The sequence below is a fragment of the Anguilla rostrata genome, chromosome 10, assembly GCF_018555375.3.
Source record: "Anguilla rostrata isolate EN2019 chromosome 10, ASM1855537v3, whole genome shotgun sequence".
Lineage (NCBI taxonomy): Eukaryota > Metazoa > Chordata > Actinopteri > Anguilliformes > Anguillidae > Anguilla > Anguilla rostrata.
This window is the reverse complement of record NC_057942.1, coordinates 24,521,784-24,549,120: the sequence shown is the minus strand read 5'-3', so window position 1 is coordinate 24,549,120 and position 27,337 is coordinate 24,521,784. Positions and strand designations below refer to the sequence as shown.

The 27,337-nt window shown below is 39.3% G+C and overlaps 1 protein-coding gene across 1 annotated transcript in view; it reads left to right on the top strand.

Annotated features, from left to right (window-relative positions):
• Positions 1-2,685: 2,685 nt before the first annotated feature.
• The window catches only part of LOC135233731 (collagen alpha-1(V) chain-like), a 133,501-nt gene continuing 108,849 nt past the window's right edge, over positions 2,686-27,337 (top strand). The window contains exons 1-2 of the mRNA XM_064297531.1: positions 2,686-3,056; positions 22,860-23,027. Of these exons, the coding sequence (XP_064153601.1) occupies positions 2,957-3,056; positions 22,860-23,027 (268 nt within the window). The 5' untranslated portion in view covers positions 2,686-2,956. The remainder of the gene's footprint in view (positions 3,057-22,859; positions 23,028-27,337) is intronic.

The following is a 27,337-nucleotide window of genomic DNA, read 5'->3' as shown; positions in this document are numbered from 1 at the left end:
CTAAGTTACTCCAGTTCTGTCAGGAGGAATGGGCAAACATTCCTGCAAAATATTGTGAGAAGCTTGTGGAAGGCTACCCCAAGCGTTTGATTCAAGTTAAGCAATTAAAAGGCAATGCCACCAAATACTAACAAAGTGTATGTAAACTTTTAACCAACTTAAAATCTGATATAGTACACAAAAGCTTAAATAAATCAGTCTCTTAGCTATTCTTTTGAAATGACCTCTTATGGAAATAAAGTAGATACATTAATTGACTTAACACAGAAAATGTATGGTAACATGAAATGAGTGGAGTTATGAAAAAATGAGTTTGAATGTCTTTAGCCTAGGTGCATGTAAACTTTTGGCCTCGACGGTAAAAATGAGTTTCCCGCAAAGATTATACAGATGCAAAAGCAACAGTTTAAATGTTTTATTTTTAGTTACCCAGGACGTGTAATGAGTGAGAGGTTTTCATGAGTCTGAGGGGGACTTGAACGTAGCCTCAGTCATCCAAAAGTGTCATAGGCAGACGTGTTACCCAGTGAGACCCCCCTATTTTAAACGAGTGCACTTCCATATGTCATTTTACATTTAAGGTACAATCAGATATTATTTGTGGGCTTGGAGCATTTGTGATGATGTAATCAGGCAGAAAAAAAGGAGAAAATGCAAAATCCTCTTAGTTTGGGGCTTTATTGTGAGGACGTGTGAAGTTGTTTGTGACTTCTGTCTGTGGAAATTGGTTTAGAAGGTACAGAAATTAATGTTTTTAAGGGCTGAGCGTCTGTGGTCATTGTGGTTATTTCTGTAGGGAACCCTGAAAAGTGCCAAACTCTCAGTGCTGTATGGTACAGGGGCATGCCGACCCTCCAAGGTGTAACTTGGCTGGATGGCACACCTGCCATCCCAATAAATCAGTAAATAGATTTATACATAATTGTTGAAACCGTACACAAAAGGAAAATACATTTATGTATTTATTTGTTTGTTTGATTGGCAGAGTAAATGCTCTATAGGTTCACTCATTACTTCTGCTCAATAACATATGATTCCATTCTGAACACAACATTACCTCTGAGAGGCAAGGCTTCGAAAAAGCTTCTGGTGGGTGTTTCCCGAGTTCAGCAGTGCCTTATTGGAGTGAAATGAGTCCCAGGCACTACTGGAAATCCTTGTGTTCCTGTAGTCAGGTATTGCTCTTGCAGTCAGTAAGGTGTCCTTTTTGATTTGCCATTCAAATGCGATCCAGACAGCTCCCCAGCTGCCCTGCCTCAAGGCGAAGTTGTCACGCGAGGTCTGCACTTACAGATTTCCTTTACGACATTTAATAGCAAATTCCAACTTTGGATTTAAACATTCCCGATTTCTAGGTGGTTACACTATTATTGTGGTATTAATTACATATAATAATAATAATTATAATAATAATCACAACAACTACAGCAAAACGAATAATAATTGGAGGAAGAAGAATTATTATTGTTATTATTATTGTTGTTGTTGTTCTGTTACTAGGCTAGCTGTCGACAGCCTCGCTTCTATTCGACATGTTTTCCCGGTTCTGGTTCCTTTTTGTGAACATGGATATTGTTTCAGTGTTGGTAGGAAAAGCAACGCACGGCTGTAATAATCCCGGTCTTTATATGGAAAAAATACCTAAAAGGCACACCTAAAGTTAACTGAAGTTTGGTCCCCCTCAACAATTTATATCCCATGAAATCTCCAAGCTAGGATTCCGACAACTCTGATTCGCTGGCTCTCCCCCTTACGCCTGGTCCACACCGCTTACTTCGCCTGTGCGTGACGGCTACTTCGCCGGACTGCTGCGGCTCGCATGCATGTGCGTGTCCACACCGCCAGCGTTGCTGCGGCGGCGCTGCTACTGCCAGCCCTATCTTTCTACATTGAGTTTTCCTTTGATAATGGCCATCAATAATAGAATGTTTGATTTCATTTCATTATAAATTTAATTTATATTTAGTTTAGACAGAAAAAGGTTAAGAAGCGTGTGCTCAATTGTAAATATATATATATATATATATATATATATATATATATATATATATATATATATGTCAGTTATGTAATTTTGCTGGTATGATGTCAATATGACTATCAACAGCGTCTAAGGCGCTGCTCGAGCCTCGCTGCAGCGGCGCGTCATCTAGAGTTTCGGCGTGGAGCCTATTTTTCACGCGTGAGGCGCGCGGTTCTCAGCAAAAATAGACAGCGAAAAGATATGTTGATAGTCATATTGACATCATACCAGCAACATTACATCACTGACACCTTTCACTATAGTTTCAATGTCTAGGCTATATGAATATGTCACACACATGAAAAAAATGTGAAGGGATTGCTGTATTTATTTATTTATTTATTATTATTTTTATTTATTTTATTTATTTATTTAATTATTTATTTATTTATTTTACAGCACACGCTTCTTAACCTTCTTCTGTCTAAACTAAATATAAATTAAATTTATAATGAAATGAAATCAAACATTGTATTATTGATGGCCATTATCAAAGGCAAATTCAGTGTAGAAAGATAAGGCTGGCAGTAGCAGCGCCGCAGCAGCAACGCTGGCGGTGTGGACACACACATGCGTGCGAGCCGCAGCAGTTCAGCGAGGTAGCCGTCACGCACACGTGAGGTAAGCGGTGTGGCCCAGGCGTTACAGTTTTCAGATGACCCCCGCCCCCCTTACGCGTGGACACAGAAAGGGGGCATCATCAGCGCAATCAAATAGGCGCACAGAGCTGCCAGATCGGAAGAGCGCAGAGAGATTTTCCATTCAGAAATAACTCTCGGGTGGAGTTAACACCGCAGACGTATGGCAAATGAATCCATAACATTTTTATTTCAGTGAAAACGTGCTTGTTCCCCTACTGGCTAGACATTGTCACCAGTATTAAACTTGATTTTAGGAACTTATCAACTTTACCTGTGGCTGTGATTTGTGGCCATGGATACCCGCATGCGATGGAAAGTACAACCGTGGGCACAAGACCTTGTCCTTCCATTAGCAACAGTTATTATTTTTCTCGCTCCGCAAGTCCGTTCAGGTAAGTGACACATAGCATCGTGTCTCAGTACCTTTCTACAAGGACCTTATTTGCTGAAGGAAATGTTAACCGTCCTATATATCCGACAATATTTCCAGTGCAATTATATGAGCACATCCCACGCATTCCACGCCGTTTGTGATTCATAGCGGAATTTTTTTTTTTTTTTTTAAATTTCTGTGAATGCCATTTGATCACTTTTTATCCAAGCCTTTTCTGTTTAATGGCAACATATGCCTATTAATGCGAGATGTTTCTGTGCGTACCGTGTTCACTTGTGTCACCACCTTGCAGTCCCTGTTCGGCACTTCGGTCAAGTAGATTCTGTTTCCATATTCAAATTCATGTTTTTCTCAAACAAACTCAAAGCTGGGATTCCATATATGTGAATTCTCAGAGCCTATATGCAAAATGGCTGGCTGTTGATTCCAAAATGTTAATGTTTCAGATACAATAGCAAGGCCATTCTTCAGGATGTATTGCCTGACAAAGCATTCTAATTATTAAAAATAAAAGCATTGGGGAAGGGAGACGGCCTTCTTGAGCACTTTTTGTAATACTGAAGTGAGGACAGTCATGGTTGGCCATTACAACAGTGCCGGAAAAGTTGAAGTACGTCAAGTAGCCTACTGAAACGTCTTCATCATATGAGTGCAAAATCACATTTATATTTTTATATAGACAAAAAGATAAGACCAAAAAGATAAAACCATTCAAGATGACCAAACACCTTTTTGGCATCAACTGATGCAGCACTTCACAAGAAGATGCTGTTCCCGCAGTTCAATGTACAAAATCTATTTTTTAATTAAACTGGCTTTATTCATATGAATCGTTTTATATAATACCCCTTCCAAAATAATGGCAAAACACCTAGGCAAATAGTTTAATATTAGAAGGGATTGAAGCTTAAAGGCATCTTCAGCAACGATTGTAATCTTTTTGTTGTTTATATTTTTGTGAGTTTATTGCTTTGTTTTCTTCTGATCTGAAGTCCCAAATTATACAGATGTTTCAAATATTTATATTCATATGAGTGGACCCAGTTCATACAAAAGAATATGAGAGAATTTCATATTGATATCATCCATGCCCAGAAGTTTAGCCTTATTCAACCCTTGTAAAGAATATTTTAGTTCCTTAAGTGATATTGAACACAGCTCACTTTGGAAAGAAGTCTGAATAATGCAATTAAAAATTAACTTTTTTGATTGATTGATTTATTGATCGGTAGTTCAACTGAGTGATTGGCTGATTGATTAACTGATTCATAAATTGACAAATTGATTGATTTATTGGCTGAATGATTGATTGGTGTATTAATAAAATGATAAGCTAAAGGATTAACTGATTGATGTACCAATTGACTAATTGAAGGTTGAGAGAGGAATAGTCAAGACTGCTGCATTGTGTTCAGACAAGGTAGCAGTATGTGTTGATCCTGTGTCTCACTAAAAATCCAAAAAACCTCCTGCTACAAACCTCACTTTAGTCACTGTCTGTACCAGGGCAGCTATACTAAAACAACCAGTTCTAAGGCAACTACCTGGGTAGAGTGCACACACCTTAGGGCTTTTCTTTTATGGGGCTGTCATTTAGCCACAGCTACAGAAAGTGGATAGATCAGAGAAGTCAGTGCAGATTATGATTGTATAAAACACCAGATGAACATGCCCACTCGCCTAAGAGCAATGATTCAGCCTTGCTAGTTCAGCACTGGGAAATGGAAAGTAAAAATCTAGCATGATGGGACAGCTACCCCACAGTGCTCTATTTAAAGCCAGGAATGTGGTATCAATGTTTTTTAAATATATTTGTTGTAAGAAAACTAGCACTTTCATATTATAATCCTCTTAACAGTGATTTTGAAATCACTGAAAGTGAATTATTCTTGAAATATATATATATATATATATATATATATATATATATATATTTCATCTCTGGACATAATGGTATATCTGGGCATTACAACATTGTACTTTATCTGGGATATGACACTGTTCTGTATGCATCATGAAAACAGACAAACCATTGTTATATATCTATTCAGTGAATAAAATATCTGTGTTGTGATTGGCTGGCATACCTTCCCTTAATATTGCACTTTCAGGTGTGATGTAAGTCAGGAGTCGGGCCCAGTTTGATATATATATATATATATATTTTTTTTTTCATATGAATTTCATATTGATATTGACAATATATCAATTTCACTAATAATTAAATATTTAATATTTTGAGTACAGTATAAATATTATTTCACAACAATCCTTCAATTAGAAACCATTGTAAATAAATAATATTTTAAAAAGTAGTAATAGTAGTAGTAATTACAATAATAATTAAAGTAACAATAATCATGTGTTAAATTTTGTATGTCTTTATGGCACTGTGATCACTATCCCTATGTGTCTCCACTATGATGATTTTTCCTGTGGTTATTTCCCACTGGAAAATCTGAATATTTTATTATGCTCCTGCTGTAAGTGGAGATTGTGAAATAATATTCACTTTTAATTCAAAACGTTTCTACAAAGAAAAAATGCTGTGGTGTACTTAATCATTATATTGTATATTCATAACACTCACACAGTGTGCTAATAAATGTAATGCATGTCTGACACAAACATTCTTATGTTATGTGGGTTATGGTTGACACAGCTGGTCAGCATGTGGTGAGTTATTAAACTTACAGTTGAGCCCAAAAGTTTACATACACCTAGGCTAAAGATATTCAAACTCAGTTTTTCACAACTCTGCACATTTCATGTTACCTTACATTTCTTTTGGCAAGTCAATTAGGGCATCTATTTGCACAAAATCAATTTTTTTCAGTTTTAACAGACCTCATCTGGAGCACCATTTTATGTTGTATTGTTCATTTTTTTCATGACTTTAATGGGTTGATGTGGTTATATATAGTCTGTCTGGTTGGGTTGACCTTCTTACTAGTCCACAGCAGAATCAGCATCCTACATTCTATGTGGATTGGGTGGTCACATACTGTAGCTGGATGGTCCCTTTCGGCTGCATAGTGGTCCTTCTTTCTGGCTATAGGTCTGCTGGTTTAGATCTCTCACTCATAAGTTTGTAAGATTCAATATTTATTTAACAGGCCTAATTATTTCTAAATTTGTATTTGTCTTTATTTTTTCTTTAGATATTATTAATTTCTGCACTGTACGCCCAAAGCAAAACTGTCAAAAGTATGGCTGTAATTTATCCAGAATGATTCAAAATGGGACGTGCTTTTGCTATCAAAAAATGTTTTTTAATGTCTTCATTTGCTCATTCTTTTAAAGAAGGTAGACAACCTGTTCAGGTTTTAAAAGTTATTGTTTTGGCAGGGGTATTGTCAAAATGTGAACGATACCAATCCCTAGTCATTAAATAATACTGTGGAGTTTGCATGTGAAATGACAGAGAATGCATTTCAGAAATATAAATGTGTTTCCCGCAAAGATTATACAGCTGTAAAAGCAATAGTTTAAATTTTTGACAATTATTAGTTAGCAAGCAAGTCACTTCACAATATTCCTTCAAAAATCATGTGAATATATTAAAATATATACTACAAATGTAAATGTTAAATTACAAATAAACATGCAGGGCTGTCTTGTGCATATAACGTGAAATGAACACAGCCTGAATTTTTATTTCTAATTCAACATTTCAATTTGTAATATATATTTTAATATATTCAAATGTGTTTTTTGAAGGAATATTGTGAAGTGACTTAACCAAAGGAATGTAGCTCCTCTCTGGACTACAGAGCTCGTGATCCAATCTTTGATCTTGCAGAGCATCACTGATTTGAGATGAGCTGCTTTACATAGAGTATGTACACACTTTGAACGGTATTGCTTAAAATATGTGCAGTAAAGTTTTATTCTGTTTATAATGCACATTCCTAGGTGATTAGTTATTTGAATTAGGAACAGGACTGTTGTAAATACTGATTTCTGCTTCTCTGTGTAACAAGAAACAGATCATATGTCTCATAACTGGTTGGGAATCTTTACTGACCTATTGCCTATACAAAGAGTCAATAAGGACGTGGCTGATGTTCATGTCTCTGAGAGAAAAAAATTGAAACAGGATGATTTATCTGTATGCATTTGTTATATATGTAGTGTACTTATTTTATCACAAATCCATATTGCAGTTAATATAATCTATAGGCCTACTTGTTGAGAAAAAAAAAATGGAAACACAAAAGGGTTATGTATTGTTGTGGGGTCAGTATGTGCTGTCTTTGGTTTTGGTGGAATTATACCCGACTGCACTCATTACATTGGTAGCTGCCTTATTGTGAATAAGATCCGACAGAAAGTTAATGAACAATTACAATTTTGATTACATTAAAATAATGTCATGATCTATCTATCTTGCTAGATGCTAGCTAGCTAGCTAGAACCTTCTAGGACTTCACAAAAAGAGCGATATTGTGTTGACACTCAATAAAAAAAGATTGCAATTCTAAACTGTTTCTGGTTCAAATATTTTGGGAAAGGAGAACATTGCATATGTATTGAGTGAGCGAAAGTGAGCGAGTGAGAGAGAGAGAGAGAAAGAGAGAAGGGGTCCTCGCAGAGATGACACATGCAGAGCCCTGAAGCATGCTGAACACTGTGATGGATGGTCTTGTGACACCTCAGAGTTCACCATGACACCCATTTGCAGACGTACATGCAGAATGCGTTCATTTTACGAGCCCTTAGTGGCTTCATTCACTTACTCTCTTTTCCAAACATTACTGGGTGGGCCCGACTGGCTAGTAATGATTTAAGGCTTGGGGATCATTGATTTTTAAATAGTCATTATAGCTACCTTAAAACATTTAAGTTGTTTCTCTCTAACTTCTCTGTAACCACTCTATACAGTAGCTGATGGTATTTATTACTGTAGAGTTCACAACCTTGTTTATCTTTCCCTCTTCCTCCTGTTCTATAAACATGGAGAGACAGGGCATTCATTATGGAACCCTGTATGGTCCAGATGTGTCGCCCTTTTTCAGGTCCGAATAAAGCAGATCTCAGATCTGAGGGAAAGGGGGGGCTTTATGTACTAAAGGGGTCCCTGCAAACTGCAGGGCCCCATGTCCCTCTGTGATGGTTCTCTCAAAAGGACCGACTGTAGCATGGCCCAAATGCATCTATTAAACAATTTCATATATGAAACAGAAATGACAATAGAGGATGCTAGTAAATACACTTATCAATACAATGAAGTGAAAAACTTTCACCTTTACCATGTTGCAACTAAGCCATTAGAAAATAATATTTTTGCCCATTTAGAATCTCTAATTTAAACCTTGTTGGAGTATTACCAGGGAAATGATTTTGTCCATCCATCCCTCTGTTACCTATACTCGCTTATCCTGAGCAAGGTCACCGGGGATGCTGGAGCCTATCCCAGTGTGGGGACGCTATAGCAAATACGCAGGATTTAAAATAGCATATCTTTATCTATGGTTATGGAAAAATTCTATGAATTATATCAGCAGATCCTTCTCCTTCAGATGAACTACTGCCTCAAAAAACTACATGAGCAATAATTTTGTTTTTCCCCATTGTGACGCTAGCTGACCGATCGTTCACAAGTCACATTTAAACAAATAAAAATTAACACTGTCAGCGGTGATTAACAAATCTACCAAGTATTTTAATAACTGATCTGCAGGCGTGTAAATATGACAACACACTTTGTAGAGCAAGTTTTCCACCTGGTGCATGTACATTGAATTTCTAATTATTATTATTATTATTATTATTATTTTATTGTAGATCATCAAAACCAATGGTGAAAAGCCAAAATACGCAAGGAGCCCCCAGGACCGATTCTGAGAACCACTGGCTTAAATGCTCTTGTCGGTCTCTTAAATGCTAAAAACACGTTCCTTCCTAAATGCCAGTCTTACAATGATGGCTAATTTCGTTAAATTCTGTGTGTGTGATTTCATTGTGTGTTGTATGTTATCCAGCAAATAAACCGTAAGACTCTTAATTTGCTTCGTGAAACTGAAAATTTTGCAGTGTTTATCCCAAAATCGAGATTATAGTAGCTTTGTCACATCCGTGAAGCATGGCCCAGGTAGACATTTACTGAATGTACACCACTGGCAAGCCGTCAAACACATTTGACAGATTGAATATTTGCCGGTTAGGTAGCTAGTCAAATGGCTTGGTAGCCGAAGTTGCAAACTGTTTTAGCATAGGACGACCAAATATAGCAAATACGCGTTAGCTGATTACGCTTTCTGCCAACTAATTATTTGGTTAAGTAGGCTAAAGGAAATAGTAAAAATGACTTGGCTACCGAAAAAACTTCAGAGGAGGATTATTTTATGGTCGTCTAGTGCAGCTGTAAATAGCACACGCCATAATGAAATCACTACGAAATTGCATGCCTGCATTTTCTTATTTCGCACAGGTGGACCGTGGACGATGAGTCGGAGCCGCAATGTCAAGGCCAAGAGGTGCCACCTCCCACCCCAGTGACCATAGACTGTAGCCCCTACTGTAGAATAGTCCTCTGCAGTAATAAGGAAGTGACACAAACCGTACCTCATTGGTCCACAACAAATATTATAACAGTGCCCAAATGACGCAATAAATCATGAAATCGACCCATGGACAGTCATAAGATGAATAAAATACACATATTATGACTATTTGTTCTTGTGAGAAAAAATGATTGACTTTGTATTTTGACCGCATTTGTACCGTAGACTTACATGGAAACCGGATATGAAAACACCTATACTGGAGCCAACCGCAGTGGCGCTAGTGAGCAACCAGGAACAACAAGACCAGGAAATGAGCTTCAAAAATGAAGTCTGGTTTTGGCCGCTTGGATTTAAGTGATAAAATGATCCCAGATTGGGAGTGCCCCACAGAGTGCTGATAGTTAGTTAGTTAGTTAGTCCAGGTATAGTCTGAAGAGATGAGTCTTCAGACCACGGCGGAAGATGGGCCATGACTGAGTGGTTTGTAGAGGAACAGGGAGTGCTTTCCACCACTGGGGAAATGTCCAATCCTCACAAAATTTAAGCTGGTCTGAATTCTAGAACAGCTGGTGCACATGAAATCACACCTCCTCATTGTGTGTTCACCACCAACCTCACCATGAAATCTGCAGTGTGTCAGGTACTGGTGCTTCAGAAGCTTCTCTGAGCTTCCTGGCCTTGGCTCTGGTGACCACCTCACACCATGATGAATCTTGCACTGGTATATTGGCCAAGCAGTACCCAGTAAGATGGGATATATCCATAGTCTCTGGCAACCCCAACTTTCATTAGGAAAGCTTGTTTATGCACTTCAATGTACAACTCTGTTTCTTCCCGGGGAACAGAAAACACAGTAATTGTTTCTTCCTCACTCCATGCATCTGTAGGGACAAATCTTGCCTGAACAAGTGTATGGTAGCAACAGAGTAGAGTTGACAAGATTTCCCATTTAACAGTACCATGTTTATGGGTTCTAAGTCCTATGCTACTGCTACCTACTAATTTGGCCAGTGTACATAACATGGACTTGCAGTTTTAGGCTTTTTTGAAGGACTGTTACGCCGTGTATGTCCTGGTTCTCCACAATTAAAACACATCAGTGCCCGGTCACTAGGTTGAGGTTTTGTTGGGGTAGGTTTTATCAGAAAAGACCTACTCAGCTTAGCTGGGTTAAAGGAGATGGCTTCTGATCCACCACCTTTCCCCAACCCCTCAGACTTGTTCTTACCTGGTCAGAACAATCCAGCATAGCAGAATCTCCCTGGTCCTCTATGAGCTGTGATGTGTCTTCACCAGCTTGTCCACACATGTGGCAGTGATGGGGTTGTGCTCCTTGACCCAGGTCTGCACCTCTAGCACTGCCACCATACTTAACCCACTTGCAAAATAAGTCATTGAGGCCAGCTTAGAGCTCTTCTGGCATCTCCAGGTTGAGAAACCAGTGGTGATGTGTTTTGCTGCTGATTTCATATTTATTCAGCAATGTCTACTTCCCCAGTTCATAGTTTTTGGTGCTAGCATGCGGCATGGCCACAAATGTACATTAGGCCTTGTCTGACCGTAGCAGTGTAAGGTGGATTGCCCAGTCTTCTTTTGGTGTGGGCAAGTGCTATCTCAATCCTGTTAGGGTGCACTGGCAGCTGCAGATGTGATGCGCTACATGTAAGTATACTGCCAACTGTCCATTATCCATGTTGTTGCAAAGCAGAAGTAAAATACAGTACATTTGCAATACTTAACTACCTCATTTATTCATCAAGAGAATAGAAATGATTATACATGCCATTTTATTAACTAAAAATATTTTATGCCGGCAGGACTTCTCTGGAAACAAGCAAACAGAGAATAAAATTAATAAAATTAATAAATTTAATAATAAAATTAATAAAATTGCACCGCGTAGTTCCCAACACTCAGTGCACACCTTTTCTTAAACAGTCAGTGTACATTTGCAGGTGTGTTTGTATAAGATTCTTGTACAAGATTCTTTGTATAATGGCACTTTAAGTGTTGTGAAAAACTCAGAAGCGGGTTCAACACATTACACTATTATTATTATTATTATTATTATTATTATTATTATTATTAAGAAGCTAGGTGTTGGTATAATAAGACATTAACCAGGCACCAGTATTTGTATCAATGAAATTCCACCGAATTCCACAGTATTTGTTCATACTTCCCTGCTGAAAATTCAACTACAGTCCAGCTTTGACCAGCCATGGATCAGTTATGACCAGCTACAACCAGCTTAGAATCCTCGCTGGTCTTAGCAGAAATTGTCAGCAGGGCATACTATTAAAGTGTGTTTGCATCACTCTCTCTCATAAAGACTTCTTACAATCTGAATACTGCTGTATTGCTCGTCTTCTACACAGATATAGGTGGATATGTATTCTTCCTCACAATAAAAGTTTCATTAGACATTGTCTGGTAGAAAATGTATTTTTAAAAAAAAAAGTATGTCAGCTGTGTTATTTACGATATTCAGCTTACACTTAGATAGTGGAATGCAGCGATCGACCATGGTAAAAAATATAACTAAATATAATTAGCTGGACAATTGTATAGTTTTAATGTGTTGTACTGCAGTTATGAACTGCATCTTTATTGGGCCACCAAATTGTTGTGATGATAGGTACACTGCATTTATTTGATAAACTTTAAACACATATAGTGACCTTTAAAAGTTAGGGAACAGTAGAGTGAACTTTATTTTGCTATATACTTAAAGCATTTGGATTTGACATAAAAAGATCAACATCACAAAAATAAAATAGATGGGTTTGTAAGAGTCAAGATTGATTGAATAGGCCTGAATATGTATCAGTATGTATGTATTTAGCTGGCCAACCTTTCTGTTGCATGAATGAGTGTATGTTTCTTGGTATAAATGTCTGTTTGTAAATGTGAATGTTACATGCTGCAAGGGAAATGCCCCCATGGGGATAATGAAGTATTGTATGAATGTATGTACAATATTCATTTTACAAGCAGTATTTATTGTAAGTAGCAAATATACAAGAACTTGTACATTTAGTAAAATTAACTTGACAACCAAGTATTTATAAACATTATGTTTTGTGGAGGAATATGCTTCCTGTAGGTTTTCACCAGCAGTTTTGTACATTCATTTAAATGTATTGCTTGAGGTAATTTGAGGTATTTGACACTTTGGTGTCACACAAAGTTTAAATGACATTGTAAAATGGTAAGATGAAAAAACACAGGGCCAAGTGACTTGAAACAATTTAGAAAACATTGGGTAGCATTGCTTTGGAATACTGCTTCTTTAATTTTGGTGAGGCAAGATAGCCTATATAGTTTGTAGTACAGTAACTTGGCATCATTTTGATATCAATACTTTTAATGGCAGGCCTTGATTTAGCCAGTTTGAATGAATGAGTTATAGACAGTGCTTTGTATGTGTGAGTAACTTGGCATTTTTGTTGAAAACATGTTTTTTATGATATTTTTTTTTTTTGCAAAGTGTTTGTTATAAGAAAGTGAGAACAGTAATGCATATAAATGTAGAGGATGAGAAGTATGCGTACATACAGATACATGCAAACACGCATATAGCGTAGGCAGTGGCGGATGTGCACTGGTTTGATTGGGAGGCAGAGCGAGATTTCGGGGGGCCAAGTTGAGGAGATGATTCATGATGAACAGTGGAAAAATGTGAAGTAACCCTTTAAGAAACAGTTGTGGATTATGGCTGTCCTTGTATGAATTTGTACAGTCTGATGAACACGTACCTGTCAGGAGGTGAGCCTGACAAGACGCTGGCTTAGCTGTGCTAAAATAACGGGGAATTGTTTGATTGGAATCCGCGTGTGGCATGCATTCCAGGGTAATTGATTGATAGCTGGTTGCACTGGCAAGTGATTCTTGTTGAAATTAGTTAATGGGCCAAGTTATATAGAGGTAAAGGAAGATGTAGAAGACAGAGACGCCTGTACTGACGAAGGGGTTTCCTCATGTGAGGATTTAAAACCTTTGGTTTTGGACTTATTTTGCTTTTGTTTTTGAGTGAGTGGTTTGTGTGTCGCGTTTCTGATGGTGGCTTACTGGAGGACGGTCTTAGAGGAGGAGAGACGCTGCACTGGTCCCGTGAGAAAGAAAGGGGAGGCAAGGAGAGACAGCGCTGGTGGCACCAGGTGAACAGGCGGCACTGAGGGTACTCCGGATCCTGGGAATCTTGAACCAGTGCCTGCTCCCTAACAGTGTGTGGTCACGTGAGACTAGGTTGGCGGCACTGGCGACTGGGACCAGGCCAGAATGCAGGGCGCAGCAGTGCAGTCCAGGACACAGCCCAAAAGCGGTCCAGGAATTGAACCAGTGCCTGCTCCCTCGCTAATAGTGTGGGGTCGCAGTGAGACTCCAGTTTGGCGGCGACTGGGACCAGGCCCGAGTGCGGGGCGCAGCAGTATGGTCCGGGACATGGCCCAGAAGCCTAGGAAAGAAGCGTGGACGGGCTGGAGTCAGCGTGTTTTGTTTGGGTTTGGTTTTTTATTTTGGGATGTAGAAAGGCCCAGCATAGAGCCGTGGGCCGGACTACATCCCACCCCTTATTTCTTTTGTTACTGTTCAGTGTGTGTCCTGTGGTGTGTGTGTGGGTGTAAGCAAGGGCATGTAAGTGAGAACCCCTCAGAGTTGGTGACTTCCCCCCCCTTAGACGACTGTGTGGGGTCTCCCCTCCCGGAGAGGGACTGAGTTCAGGGGAACCAGAGTGGGAATCACTATATGGTGTGCTGAATATGAGCACGTGTGGTGGGAAACCTGAAGTGGCTTACGTGTGTGTGCTGTGTTGAGGGGTGTGTGCTCTTACCTGTGCTGGGGCTCCGTAGGAGGGAAGGGGGGCCATAGGCGGTGTGTAGTAGAAGTAGGAGGAAGTAGAAAGGGTTGGGGTTAGTGTAAGGTTGTGGCGTACTCTATTTTTATGAACTGTGTAAAACCTGTAAAAGAAATAAAGAAATTTGCCTTTTACTTACCCCGTCCTGGTCTCATTGTGGTGGGTGGGTTCCTGTTAAGGGAAAAGGAAAAAGCTGGTTAATGTTGGGTGGCAGGAGGTAGCATGTGCGACTCGTGACATACCGTTTAGCACTTTCGCTTTGCTATATATGTAAAACAATGGCTGTGACAAAGGGTGCAGTGGCGTAAGTATAAAAAAAAAAGCTTGCACCATTAGCAAATGAACAGAAATATCCCCAGTGTATGTGCTCACTCATCTGATGGCCATGCAACGAGCCTTCATCGACAAAATTCAGCAAGTTTGTAGAATTTGAGGTCCGTAGGTTGCAATGTGTGTACCCTTCTGTCCTGCCTGCTCCATTTTCTGTTATTTCGTTGAGATGCACTTTCAGTGTTTCTATGGTTTATAAGGCATTTTGATAGGCTTAGCTGCTCGCTGTTTTGCTTAGCGAAACAGGGGAAAATAGCAGCACACGCGTATGTCCCAGCAATCTTTGCATATTAGAAAATAACAGTAGTACGAGAGAAATGAGAAGAAATGATGAAATTGAGTAATTGAAACAATATGTTATAAGCAGAATGGGCATGTAGGTGAAGTCTGACGTGATCACAGACTATAGTGCAAAGAAAATAGTGACCATGAGTGAGATGGGTTTCCTTATTGAACAGTATAAAACAGACGGTATAGGTAGTTACACATTGAATTAGTTATTGTAGCACAAACTGCGCTGCGAAACTGTAGTATAAACAGGGGTGGATTTAGTCATTTTGGGGCCTAAGGCAAACACAGGATGGGGCCCTCCACATCCCCCGTTCTCCCCCTTTTTCAATCCTTATTTATCTAAGAAATACCTACTTGTAACTTCTTCTCTTCACCAGTCTTCACACAGCAATATTGTCCAGATATCTGGAATTGCATCAATTATTAATTCAAGTGACGGAGAACCGTAATAAATTGGAGCTAGCTTGCTAATAATATTAAGTTAATAGGCTTTGATGGCCAGTAGCGAGAGGGGCAACAACTGGGGGGATTGTGAGGTGAGGGAGCTGTTGATAATTAGAAATGAAAACGAAATAAACAATTACGCTTCCTCATATGTTCCTTCAGCCTTGATGCCCTTTTTTGATTAAATCTCCTTTGTTTTTGTTTTATTCTTCTTGTTCTGATTGCTAATTTAACACCCAGCTCAGCTTTATTCTCGAACAGTTTAGCTAGCAAAACCAGAAACACCAGGGGAAACATTTTGCAAGGCAGTTGTTTCAAAAATATCAAACAACAATCATTCAAGAGAGACAATGTTTATTGTGCACGAGATACATAATCGCACGCGCCACAGCGAAACCCGCAGATTCTTCTCTGCAGTGTAAAGATGTTCATACTGGGCAAAAGGTGGATTAAGAACATCTGTGGAAATTGATCATCACTAATTCTACCCCGGGTCTGCTACAGCATTTTAACCTGGCTCGGCAGTGTAAAGAATGCTTTAGTGTCGTCAGTAGCCGCCGTGAAAAAGGTTGTTACCTTTGGCAGTTTTGCTAAAAACTTTCTGTTTCCTCCCGCTTTCTCCTTTTTTCAGCACCGCTGGGGTAGCTTCGCTTCATTTTTCAACAGTCTGTACACCACTCCAAGCCGTTTCCACGAGTTGGCTAGCGTCTTCCTGAATCATTTCCGCAGATGCGCAGTAATCTCATGGAATAGCCTAGTCCAATGTAGTGGGGACTGAGAGGGACCCCTGAGACACTCATGAATTAGGCATTCTGATGCCATTTTAGCGTATGGATTTTTGGAAAGACATAATTAATTAGTTAAAAGTAAAAAAAAAAATTTCTTAACCATAAGTTTATGAGGCGTTTTATGGGGCCCTGGGTAGTTTGGGGCCTAAGGCAATTGCCGACCTTTGCCTAATGGTAAGTCTGCCTCTGAGTATAAATGTGCTTTTCTGACGTTCAGCACAGTAGTAGTTATAATTATGAATGAGTCATGTTTTGAAGTATAATGTTTTAATGGGGTGTTGCAGACAGTTAAAACATAGTAATTGTTTGTATGTGGGTACATAGGGAAACAATGTAGTTAGTAGAAATGTAGTTAGTAGAAACACCACAGTGGTCAGCTGGTGTAACTTTTTATGAAAATCAATACATTTATCGTCATGAAATGCATATGGCTGGCCATGAGTGATGTTTGGTAAACATCTGCATTGAAAATTCTGATATTTTAATAAGTGAAAAAGCAATAGACAATTATTAGTGACTGATATAGCCAGGGCAATGTTTGACTGATATAGCCAGGGCAATTTTCACTGGAGACTTGTTACATCACGCCTTATAAGTTCAAAGTCCCAGGTCACTTGTGAATGGTTTAAATGGATTTTGAAAACAGACACTTCATGCTACAATTATGGTAACAGCAATGACTGTGCTGTGAAGTTTAGGTAGCAAACAACAAGGCTGTATCCTTTTGACGTAATTTACATATAAACTATACACTCAGATCGCCTAGTTTCACTCACTGCGGCCAAGCGGAATCGATAACGTTTCATAAAATATATAACTTTAAAAGATTTAATTCAATCTTCTACTGGGACTTTTGCCGTTTATTGAGGGTGTGACAGAACATTTTGGTGCCGCTGACTATAATCGAATGGTTTTCACATTTACCATTCGATTGAGCAAGTACCATTCACAGTACATTTTTATGGGTTAGTGCTGTCAGATTGTGCTAGCTACTTTACATTAACCTTGTACGGCGATCAATAAAGTCTAACAGCATAGTACCACTTTGTGGTGTGGGGATGGCTGGTTTAAGCAGCCACACCTGCCCTGGGTCAAGCTAATTAGACCTGGCCAATTGGATAATTGGTGAAGAATTAGATAATTGGCCAGGCTAATTGGACCCAGGAACAGGAGTGGCTGCACCTGTGCGTAGTGAGGTAATCACTGCGCACAGGTTAAATCTGCCATCCCCACCCACACCAGGGAGCTCTCTGTCATGACAGGGTTTAACATCTGCTCATTTGGCTATACCATCTTGCCAAACCCTCGTGGAATAAATGTGGACTGTTTTAACATCTTCTCCCTGTGTCTCTGTGCTGGAGGGTCCCAAAGAAAGCCACTTCGGTGGCCTGTGGCAGGCGTGTTTGCCACACACTTACTTCTTGTCACTTCTACCACCACTGTAATGAACTAAAAAAAGGCTACAAACTACCTTTTTTGTGAGAAATGTGTTGTTGAGCTCATGCGCATATATTGCATGCAACATTCTAAAGCTCAGTTTTGCACTCCGTACTATATAGCTAGCTAGCTATGGCACGTCCTCACCTCTGTAACGTTATTTGTTGTCCTCTGTGTGTCCATACATCTGTATCGGTGGTCGTAGCTGTGTGTCCTTAGCTCCTACTCATGCGTGCAGGATAGCATCCATACGCGCTAACTAGGTTAGCTAAAGTAGGCAAAACGCGAACATGTTAGGGTTAGCTAAAGTAATGTTCGACGATAAAGCTGTGCTTAAAAATGTCGTGCCGTACCACATGCACATGCGTCCTATTAAACAAAGCACCACCTGCGCATGCATCCCACAAAATGTCCCTGAAAAGTCGTCCGTGAGTGAGTGAGTGAGTGACCACAATTTGCCATGCATAGCCCACGACGCCAGTTTTAGTTTCATTAGTAGACGATACACGACAACTATGCTGAATACAGAGATTCACAGCGCCACCTTTGTCGCTCTGGTCGTTCATTTAAGAAGCACCCCCTCCCTGCAGTCTCATCTGCAACTACACCCCCCACCCATGACATAATGGACAATACTGTCTATCTGGGCATTCATAAAAATATTCTTTCACCACTAAAAAATGTTTACATGATTTTTAAAATTCAAGTTTTAGCTGGACTAAAACAATAAATTGACTTTTTCAAACATCATGTAAACCGACTGACTGACGCATTCACTCTGTGGTAGCAGTAAAAGACACGGCAGCTGACGAAACATTGTCAATGATTTTTCATAATTTCTTGGAAAATACTATAATCATTGAGGACTTCTTGGCATAGCTAAGCCATATGCTTGCTGATAGACCTACCTGACATTGTTTTCTGGAGTAAGACAGAAGCAGATAGAACTGTATCATTGATTTACTGTCTCTGTCTCTATCTACTGAAGACAGATAAAATTTCATCATTGCTATGTAAGTATTACTGCTCAAACATTTCGGTTATTTATGTTATTTTTGAAATTGAGTGTCTTTAAATTGGTTAGTGGTAGTTTATAATGAGGATAGTTCACACTGTAATGTAAGCGTTCATTGGTAGTTTAGTATTTCATTGCAAACTAAAAAAGAGCAAATTAATTTTAGATTTTTTTTTCCTGGACAATTGCATTTTTGGCACTTTATTTCTTCCAAAATTATGAATATGAATTTATCTAAGTAATTGTAGTATTGTAAATGGTACAAATGTCTTACTTCATTTGAGCCAATTTTCAAGTCTGTGGTGTTCACATCTGGAGTTATAAAGCTTTAAATAGGGTACCCCCTAAATGGGCAAGGATTGGCCAGATTTGGCCAGTCATTTACATTAGCAGTGCACCACTGTGAAATAGCTGTCTGAAAGCAAGAATTATTTTGGTCAGATGTGTTGGTGGTTTTAAAGAAGAAGACAGATCAGTAAGCACAACTGAGCTTCTGTTGTATCCTTATGGCCTGGCAATATTTTATGAGGTTAACTGAACGTGTAGATGGTATGTCATACTGCAGCATATGTTCGGTTAACGACGGGTAGATGTGGTCCAAAAGCATGAGTTGAGAAAAAAAAGACTAAATTATTAGTGAGCAAATAAGCATGTATAAGAAATTTGGTTCAGATGGGGCTTGAACCTGTGACTCAAGGATCCATAAACTGTGAGGTTACCACAAAGTGACTAGCTGTAGTGACAGGCTATTTTCTTGGGTAAAAAGATATGTCCATTTTGCGTGTGTATGCAACATTTTGATTGGCTGGTGTTGGTGAAGAATTGGCTGGTGTACGTAAAATTACAGTTAGGTCCACAAGTATTTTGACAGTGACACAATTTTCATCATTTTGGCTTTGTACGCCACCACAATGGATTTGAAATGAAACAATCAAGATGCGATTTAAGTGTAGACTTTCAGATTTAATTTAAGGGCTTTGTCAAAAATATTGTATGAACAATGTAGAAATTACAACCATTTTATACATAGCCAATATACAATGTGCTGTGGTAGACTGCTAAAATAACAATAACTTTGTGAATGTCCAAATATTTATGGACCTGACTGTACCAATGGGGAGACATATTCTTTGTGGGCTAGGAGGCAGGACAAAGGAGAAAACACAAAATCCCCTTAGTTTGGGGCTTTATCGTGTGGCCATGTGAAGTTGTTAATGAATTCTGTCTGTTGAAATGGGGTCAGAATGTACTGAAATTAATGTTTTTAAGGGCTGAGAGTCTGTGGCTGTTGTGGTTATTTCTGTGGGGAACCCTGAAAACCAAGCCAAACTCTCAGCGCTGTATAGGTATGGGGCATGCCGCCCTGCCAAGGCGTAACTTGGCGGGATGGCATACCTACCATCCCAACACAGACGTTCCAAGCATCACAAACACCTGCACTGTGAATTCCAGTGCCACAGGATGAACACAATGCACACAGAGATCCCCTGGCTAGGGTCATAGGGACATTTTAGGGACGGTAGGGGTGGTGTGGAGCACTGTGCGATGTATGAGTGTAGTGGGGATCTTAGGAGCATTGGGTGCAGTTCTGTAGAAAACATTTTTCTGCAGTGGCGTGTCGGGCCAGATTGAGATGGTACAGCTGCTACAGATCCAGGGAGAGTTTTTGGAGAATATTGAACTAATGCTTCAAATGAAATCATCTCCTTTTAAATCTCTGTATCTGTTCATTTTGATGGGCCTTGCTAATTAAATATTAAGTAATATTGAGTGATGATTATATAATATTAATGTTTTGGTTTAATATAAAAGATAAAAGATATATAAAAGAGCCTTACTTAACCCTAAATAAGTTGTGAATATTTATAATTCTATTAATGAACCCTTTAACATTAAAAAACCAGAGACCATGCCATTGGGAATTTAGACTTTAAAATAAAATTAAAAATTACTCCAACACTGGAAATGCAGTACCCTCCTCCTTCCATAATTTTTCTGAAATAATTTGAACTAAAAATGTACCATTTTTTTGTGCCATTTTCTTCACAGAAGAAATTACTTATTTAAAAATATTTCACTTTGTATTTCTTTAACTACTTTTTCCATTTTGTGCTTTTCTCAGTGTGTCTGTAATATGCCTCGAAACATTGTTGGATTTGATTCAGCTGTCCTTTAATTTAAAAAAAAAAAAAGTTTTGCAACATATGGTTTCATAATCTTTATAAAATGAGCTCACTGGGGGTGCAGAAATCAATGCTATAATGCTATAATGCTGGACAATAAAAAGTTGTACAATTGGTGGTAATAGGAAGTATTATGCTGCCTTTCTAGTGTTAAATCATTACTTTTTCCTGTTATGCTGCATTAATAAGGTAACAGATTAACAATAATCAACAAGCGTTAAGTGTGTTAAGACCCAGCTTCCCTCCATGGAATCAAAGTCAGGACAATGCAAGAATGCACCAAATGCAACAAACACTTTACTAGAGAAAATTTTATTGTATGTCACACCAGCCAGTGGAAAGATCACTGAAACACAAGACAACCTTCAACACACTGGTCATCTTACCTGGCTTAAATACCCTCAGTCTCTTTGTTCCGGAATGACATATGTTGTGTATCTCAACATTGCATGCTATTAGTCTTGCCCAATACCTTATGGTGCCTTTGTGTCCACTCAGTGAGGGAAGAGACCAATCCCCTGCAGGCCCTTGTCCTCAGGCCACGCAATTTGCAACCTAGACCTCAATGACCAGGTCTCACTTGCTATACAAAATCAATGAACCTCCAAACCCCTCCAATTAGGATAGACAATGAAATGAATACAAGTCATATTTTTTAATGTGTCATGAATTGTTCATTAATAGAAATTAAGCATTAACTTAAATACTTCCATGCTAGTTCTCAGACTCAGTCACAAATATGTTTTAAGGTGAGTGTGTTCAGGTCAGTGTGAGAGCCATCTCTGTATGTTCAGGTCAGCATTCATACTGGTGGCAGTGTAGTATAATTGGTAAGGATCTGGTCTTATAACCTAAAGGTCACAGGTTAAATTCCAGGGTAAGACACTGCTGTTGTACCCTTGAGCAAGGTACTTAACCTGCAGTGCTTCACTATATACTCATGTAAATGCTATGTAAAAGTTGTGTAAGGCGCTCTGGATAAGAGCATTACATGTAATGTAAGTGTGAGATTATCTTGCTGTGAATTTTCCCCACTTTGGAATTTAAACTTGCACAATGATTACCGATGGAAGTGTTGCATTTCAAAGTTGTTTAGTATTAGGTCAACATTATAAGGTATAAATATTAAAAGGGGTCTAATGATGAACTTCATATACAGGGGTTGCAGAAAACAGGGCCCTGGTCAGTGTTTCCTAATGGAGGCAGAGGATAAGCACCAATAAATGTGTTGACCTTTATGTCTCATATCAGGAAGGGTGAGAAGTCATCTTAAACCTTCCCAAATTCTCCCACATCACTCCTCTGCTGAGGTCACTTCACTGGCTACCGGTTGCTGCCAAGATCAGGTTCAGGACATGATTCGCTTCTATACGCCTGCTCGACCAGTCCGCTCTGCAGCAGCAGGGCGCCTTGCACCCCCTCCCACCCGAGTAAAGGGATCATGGAGCTTCTCCACTCTAGCTCCTCAGTGGTGGAACAAACTTCCTGTCCCTCCTCAAACCTCTCCCTCACTACCCATCTTCTGCTGTGGTCTGAAGACGCATCTCTTCAGACTATACCTGGACTGATTTTCCACCACTCTGTGAATCATTTCACTTTAAATCCCCCCTTTCATGACACTCATGTTACATGTACCTCCATTCCAGAACTTTTTGTAATTTGTAAATGTCCTAATATTGTAGCTTGTTCTTCTCCCTAGTTTGGCTTGGCATAAGTTTGGTCAGAGTAATGGTCACTGCGTGAACTGAACTGTGTTCTTGGCTATACATAGCTGTACGAAATGAGTATTGTATTTTATTGAACCTGTGTTTTGTAGTTGTCCAATGACCATGATATGCACTTTTGTACGTCGCTTTGGATAAAAGCGTCTGCTAAATAACTGTAATGTAATGTAATGTCTGAGCATGTGCAGGACAGTGACACTACTGCTTTCTTCTCTCCCCCTGCAGCTGAACCTGCTGATCTCCTGAAGATATTCGATTTTCCCAGTCTGCCAGAAGGAGTGACAAAAACAACAGGTTTCTGTGCTCATAGGAAGTCTTCCAAAGGACCTGATGTGGCTTATAGAGTATCCAAAGAAGCACAGCTTAGCGTACCCACCAAACAGCTTTACCCTGGTGAGTAAGCCGAACACCTTGGTGGGGGCTTGGTTACATGGTGAAGTTGCTGTATGTAATAACGTACAGTATGTCATTTCAGATTAAAATCATTAACTTTCAAAACACATGCATATGATACAGAAACCCTACCCACAATAAAATATAAACACAGTTAATTGAAAATTTGCCGTGTCCTGGATTCAGTGAAGTAGTGTGGGTATAATGGCATACGTGAGCAAATTAATTAAGCCTTCGCATGTCTTCCTGCTGTTTAACCTGAAATATAGGATGAGTCCAGGGCTTCACATGGGATGAATCGGTGGTTTTCCGAAGTCACTAGCCACTCACCATTCTCTCCAGCCACCCCCCCCCCCACCCGCCTCCCCGCCACCCCCCACAACCCCCCCCCCCCAAAAAAAAATAAATAAAAATAAAATAATAAATATCGGTGATTGGGCACTGTGACTGCATGCTTTTGTTTAGGCATACCATTTTATTTGATTGTGCGTTGGTCTGACTTGATACAGTGGAAATTTCTAAGAGTGAGCAAGTCAACAGTTGCAAAAGTGTCATACTTGCAATAGTGTCAGCTTGATGTCCATGAATGACTGTAGAGCGAGGAGCTAGTTTATCTTGACTATGTTTATAGTTTATCCTCTGTTTTAAATATTATTTAGTAGTTGGCTTGCTAACTATCTGTAACAAACATGCTGTGACACCATTTTAAAAAACCTAACTGAAATTTAATATTTTGCGGCAGTGTAGTATTGTAGGCTCTCGAAACTACACCAAGGAGGGAAATAGTTCGGAGTGACGGTTTATGCAGAATGTCTTCCTCTGTTGCTGTTGGAAAAAGGTTATTCTTTAAGCAGCCTGTGAATACTGTATCTATGTTCTACTATCCCCGCTGATCTTACTCGTTGTATCTGACTCCAAATTAAAAGTTATGTTCCAAATTAGAATTTAGGCTTGATTTAGAATGGAACTCAGTTCGTCTGAAGTTCTACACCGAGGGTCAACGCAGTTTCACCCGGTACGCACCGCGGATGCGCCCGTAACAACAATTTAACTAGCTGTTTGCAGACGACACAGCGGTTGTGAGATTTCCCTCATGGGGAGTATAACCTAATTAGGGTTCAGGGACTCCGAAAGGGCCAATATTGGTCATCCCAGGATCAACTTGGTTCTGCTGACGGTCCCGCCTTAACTGAAAACTTGGTGATCAAACAAGTCCAACGGGCAGTTCCCTAGTCATAATTGGGGGAAACCGACTTAGAGGGCTGTTACAAGAACGAAACATTGACCAAGACCACACAAATCAAGTCATTAACAGTTTTAATGTCAGGTAGGTTATACACTTAAAATAGTCAATTTGTAGTTACAGAATTTAGAAAATAGTCAAACAATAAAAGTACATAATATCAAAGATAAAGATGAGCATACCTGACAGCAGTCTACACACAGAAAGAGTCTTGTGTGGGAAGTCTGATTGCAGATTCCCAGAGGGCCCTGTTCCTCTCCTATAAGAACCCAGCGCAGGCGGGTTGATGTCGCCACAAAAGGCTCATAAAATCATAAATTTACTTGGAGGGGGAAGATTGGAATTTGGTTCCTTCCTGAGGGTCAGACAGATGGATTTACTAGGAGGAGTGTCACAAAAATAGTTTACTTCCAAAGTTATTAAAAATAGATTTTCTATAGGTTTGCTGGTTTTCAAACCTAAACCAGAGCATCACTTGCGCAGAGACCATAAAAACCATACCAAATATGAATATTTGTTCTTGTGTTTGTCATGAAAACTCTGAAAAACATGAAATAACTGCACAATCTCTTACATGAACCAACTGCCAACTCTCAATGTCTTTCCACAGTGTATCAAGATTGCATAGTGTAGTGTAGCAATGTGTTCAACCCAAATCTGGAATTATTTCCTAACAAAAAGTGTGCTTGAGTAAATTTCTCTCCTTATGAAGGTATGGAGACAAGTTACCCAGTGACACCAGGTGAGGGCACTGTGGCTGTCCCTAAACTGTCCTGGGCTGCGTTTCCCAGAGTCTCCTTAGCGCTACGTGCGTCGTAAGGTATCCCTTAAGCTCTTCCTTTAGCTCTCGAGCTGTTTCCCAGCGTCTCCTTAGCTAAGGTATACCTTAATTAAGGTATACCTTTAAAAGGGTGGTCTGGGGCACTCGTAAGCTGTCCCTTAGCGATGCGCTCCGCGGTTTCAGCCTTATTATGCCAACATTTTGCTTTTCAAATCGACAGTTGTACTACAGTGCGCATCTAGTAGCACATCTGCATGCGAAAATTACATAGATAGTTTAATATTAACTTTACGAAAATTAATTTTCCAATCAACGTTTCTGTGCATAGCACGTCGTGAGAATGTTGTCGTTTTACCTGTCTATCCCCATCATGATGGTAATTAAGTATAGGGCCTATCCATGATACTAATCCAATTTGTGAAAAGAAAAAAAGTTTTTTTAATTTACACGTAGTGGCGCTAACTTAGGATATGGCTTTTCTGACTGCATACCCTGTAGAAATTAGTTCGTTTGTGTGTGAGTCAATGATCACACTGACTTGGAACAAACCGCCGGTTTATTAAGAATGTAAAACCTGTGTGTGCAAAAACAATGTTGAGTGAGTCTACTTGCATGACCGAATTAGAGCACGTTGATTGGCCTAGCCATAAACACACATACAGGTACAGTGGCTCATAATGGACAAACATAGCCAAATGATCTACATCCCCTTCCTTTAGCTCACACCTCCTATATAAACAAAATAGCACTGGGTAAATATCAACATTACGGAACATTTTTCTTACCATGTTGTTTTACGATTTTCGGTAAACAACCCAATAATGATATTCTTGGTTAAATTTAAGATTATCCAAGGCAAATTAAGGTGGATGAACAAATCACTTTAACAGGTAGACCTATTCATAAGGCACCCGGTATAGAATTCATCATGATCAATTTCCACAGACGCGCTTTTGCCTTTCATCTACGATCATTTTTGCATTGCAGAGAAAAGTTCGCGGGAATCAGTGCAGTGCAGTGATATGCTGCTACAGTTGCCTATATATTGTGTGACAAAAACAAATTAACATTAGACCTTTGTTTCAATAAGAACAAAATAATTCACCCATATGTAGCCTATATCCTTTTCCCAGGGCTTCCACGAAGTCCCAGACTATGGCTTATATGTCCCGATTGATGCTTTTTATTTTATCCTTTGTAGCCTATACGTATTTATTGAAACTATCACAAGGTCTCGTCTTAACGGACTCTTAAAGAGATTAGCAGATGATCTCTAGTAGGCATAGCTCCCTCTTCTGCAATATTACATTGATGTAAAATGATTATGACAACACTTGTTATATTAAAACGTCATTCACAAGCCTTTACAAGTGAGACAATCGATTCGCTTGGCATCGATTGATAAACTTTTCAGCACCACAGTGAAGGCCAGCTCCAACTTACGATGTACCTTTGAGGTGTCCCTTAACAGTTGCCTTAAGGTATAGTCCGGGAAACACTCGTAAAAAAGCGGTTTCCCTTTGAAAGGTATACCTTAAGAACCTTCGTAAAACGTTAAGGTACATCGAAACTCGGAAACGCAGCCATGGGGTGTTTCTCAATGTCTGTACTTGTGCGTTCTTGGGGTCTTGTGAACTCGCATGCCATCATATTTAATGGCCCAAGTCCAGTTCCAAAAGCAAGAACGCAAAGAAGCAAGAATGGTTAAAGATCCTGGAAGTTGTCTTGATTCCCTTCAAATATTGAGGATGGCTGTTTCTCAATACGCGTTCTTGTCTGTACTTGTGTTCTTGTGAAACATCATCTTTTGTGGCCCAAGTACACAAGTTCGCTTTTTGCCAAGAACGGATAAAATTCCCGGAAGTGTTCTTGACACGCCCATTTTACCGAGCATGCATTGCTTGGTAACTTGTATGAACTTGACAACACAAATATTCCAGCATTCATTGCGCGATGGCAGACGAGACCACTGAACTATGGACGAGACGGGCCAAGTTCACGATTATTTTTTTGTTTTCTCATCTCACTAATAAATGTTACAAGAATGAAAATGATGTGAGAAATATGTTATAATAACTGAATTTCAGCTCATTTTAACCATACAACATATAAGTAAAAACATTTAATTCGGCTCTAATTCAGAGTTTAAGCTGTTACCTTAGAGTCCAACTCATAGCCAGAGGATAGTAGCCTATTACGTGTTAGCCGAGCCAAATTAGACTTTTTTAGTTTTCATTTCACTAATAAATGTGAATAAAATCACAAAACAAAATGAGGCGAGAAACA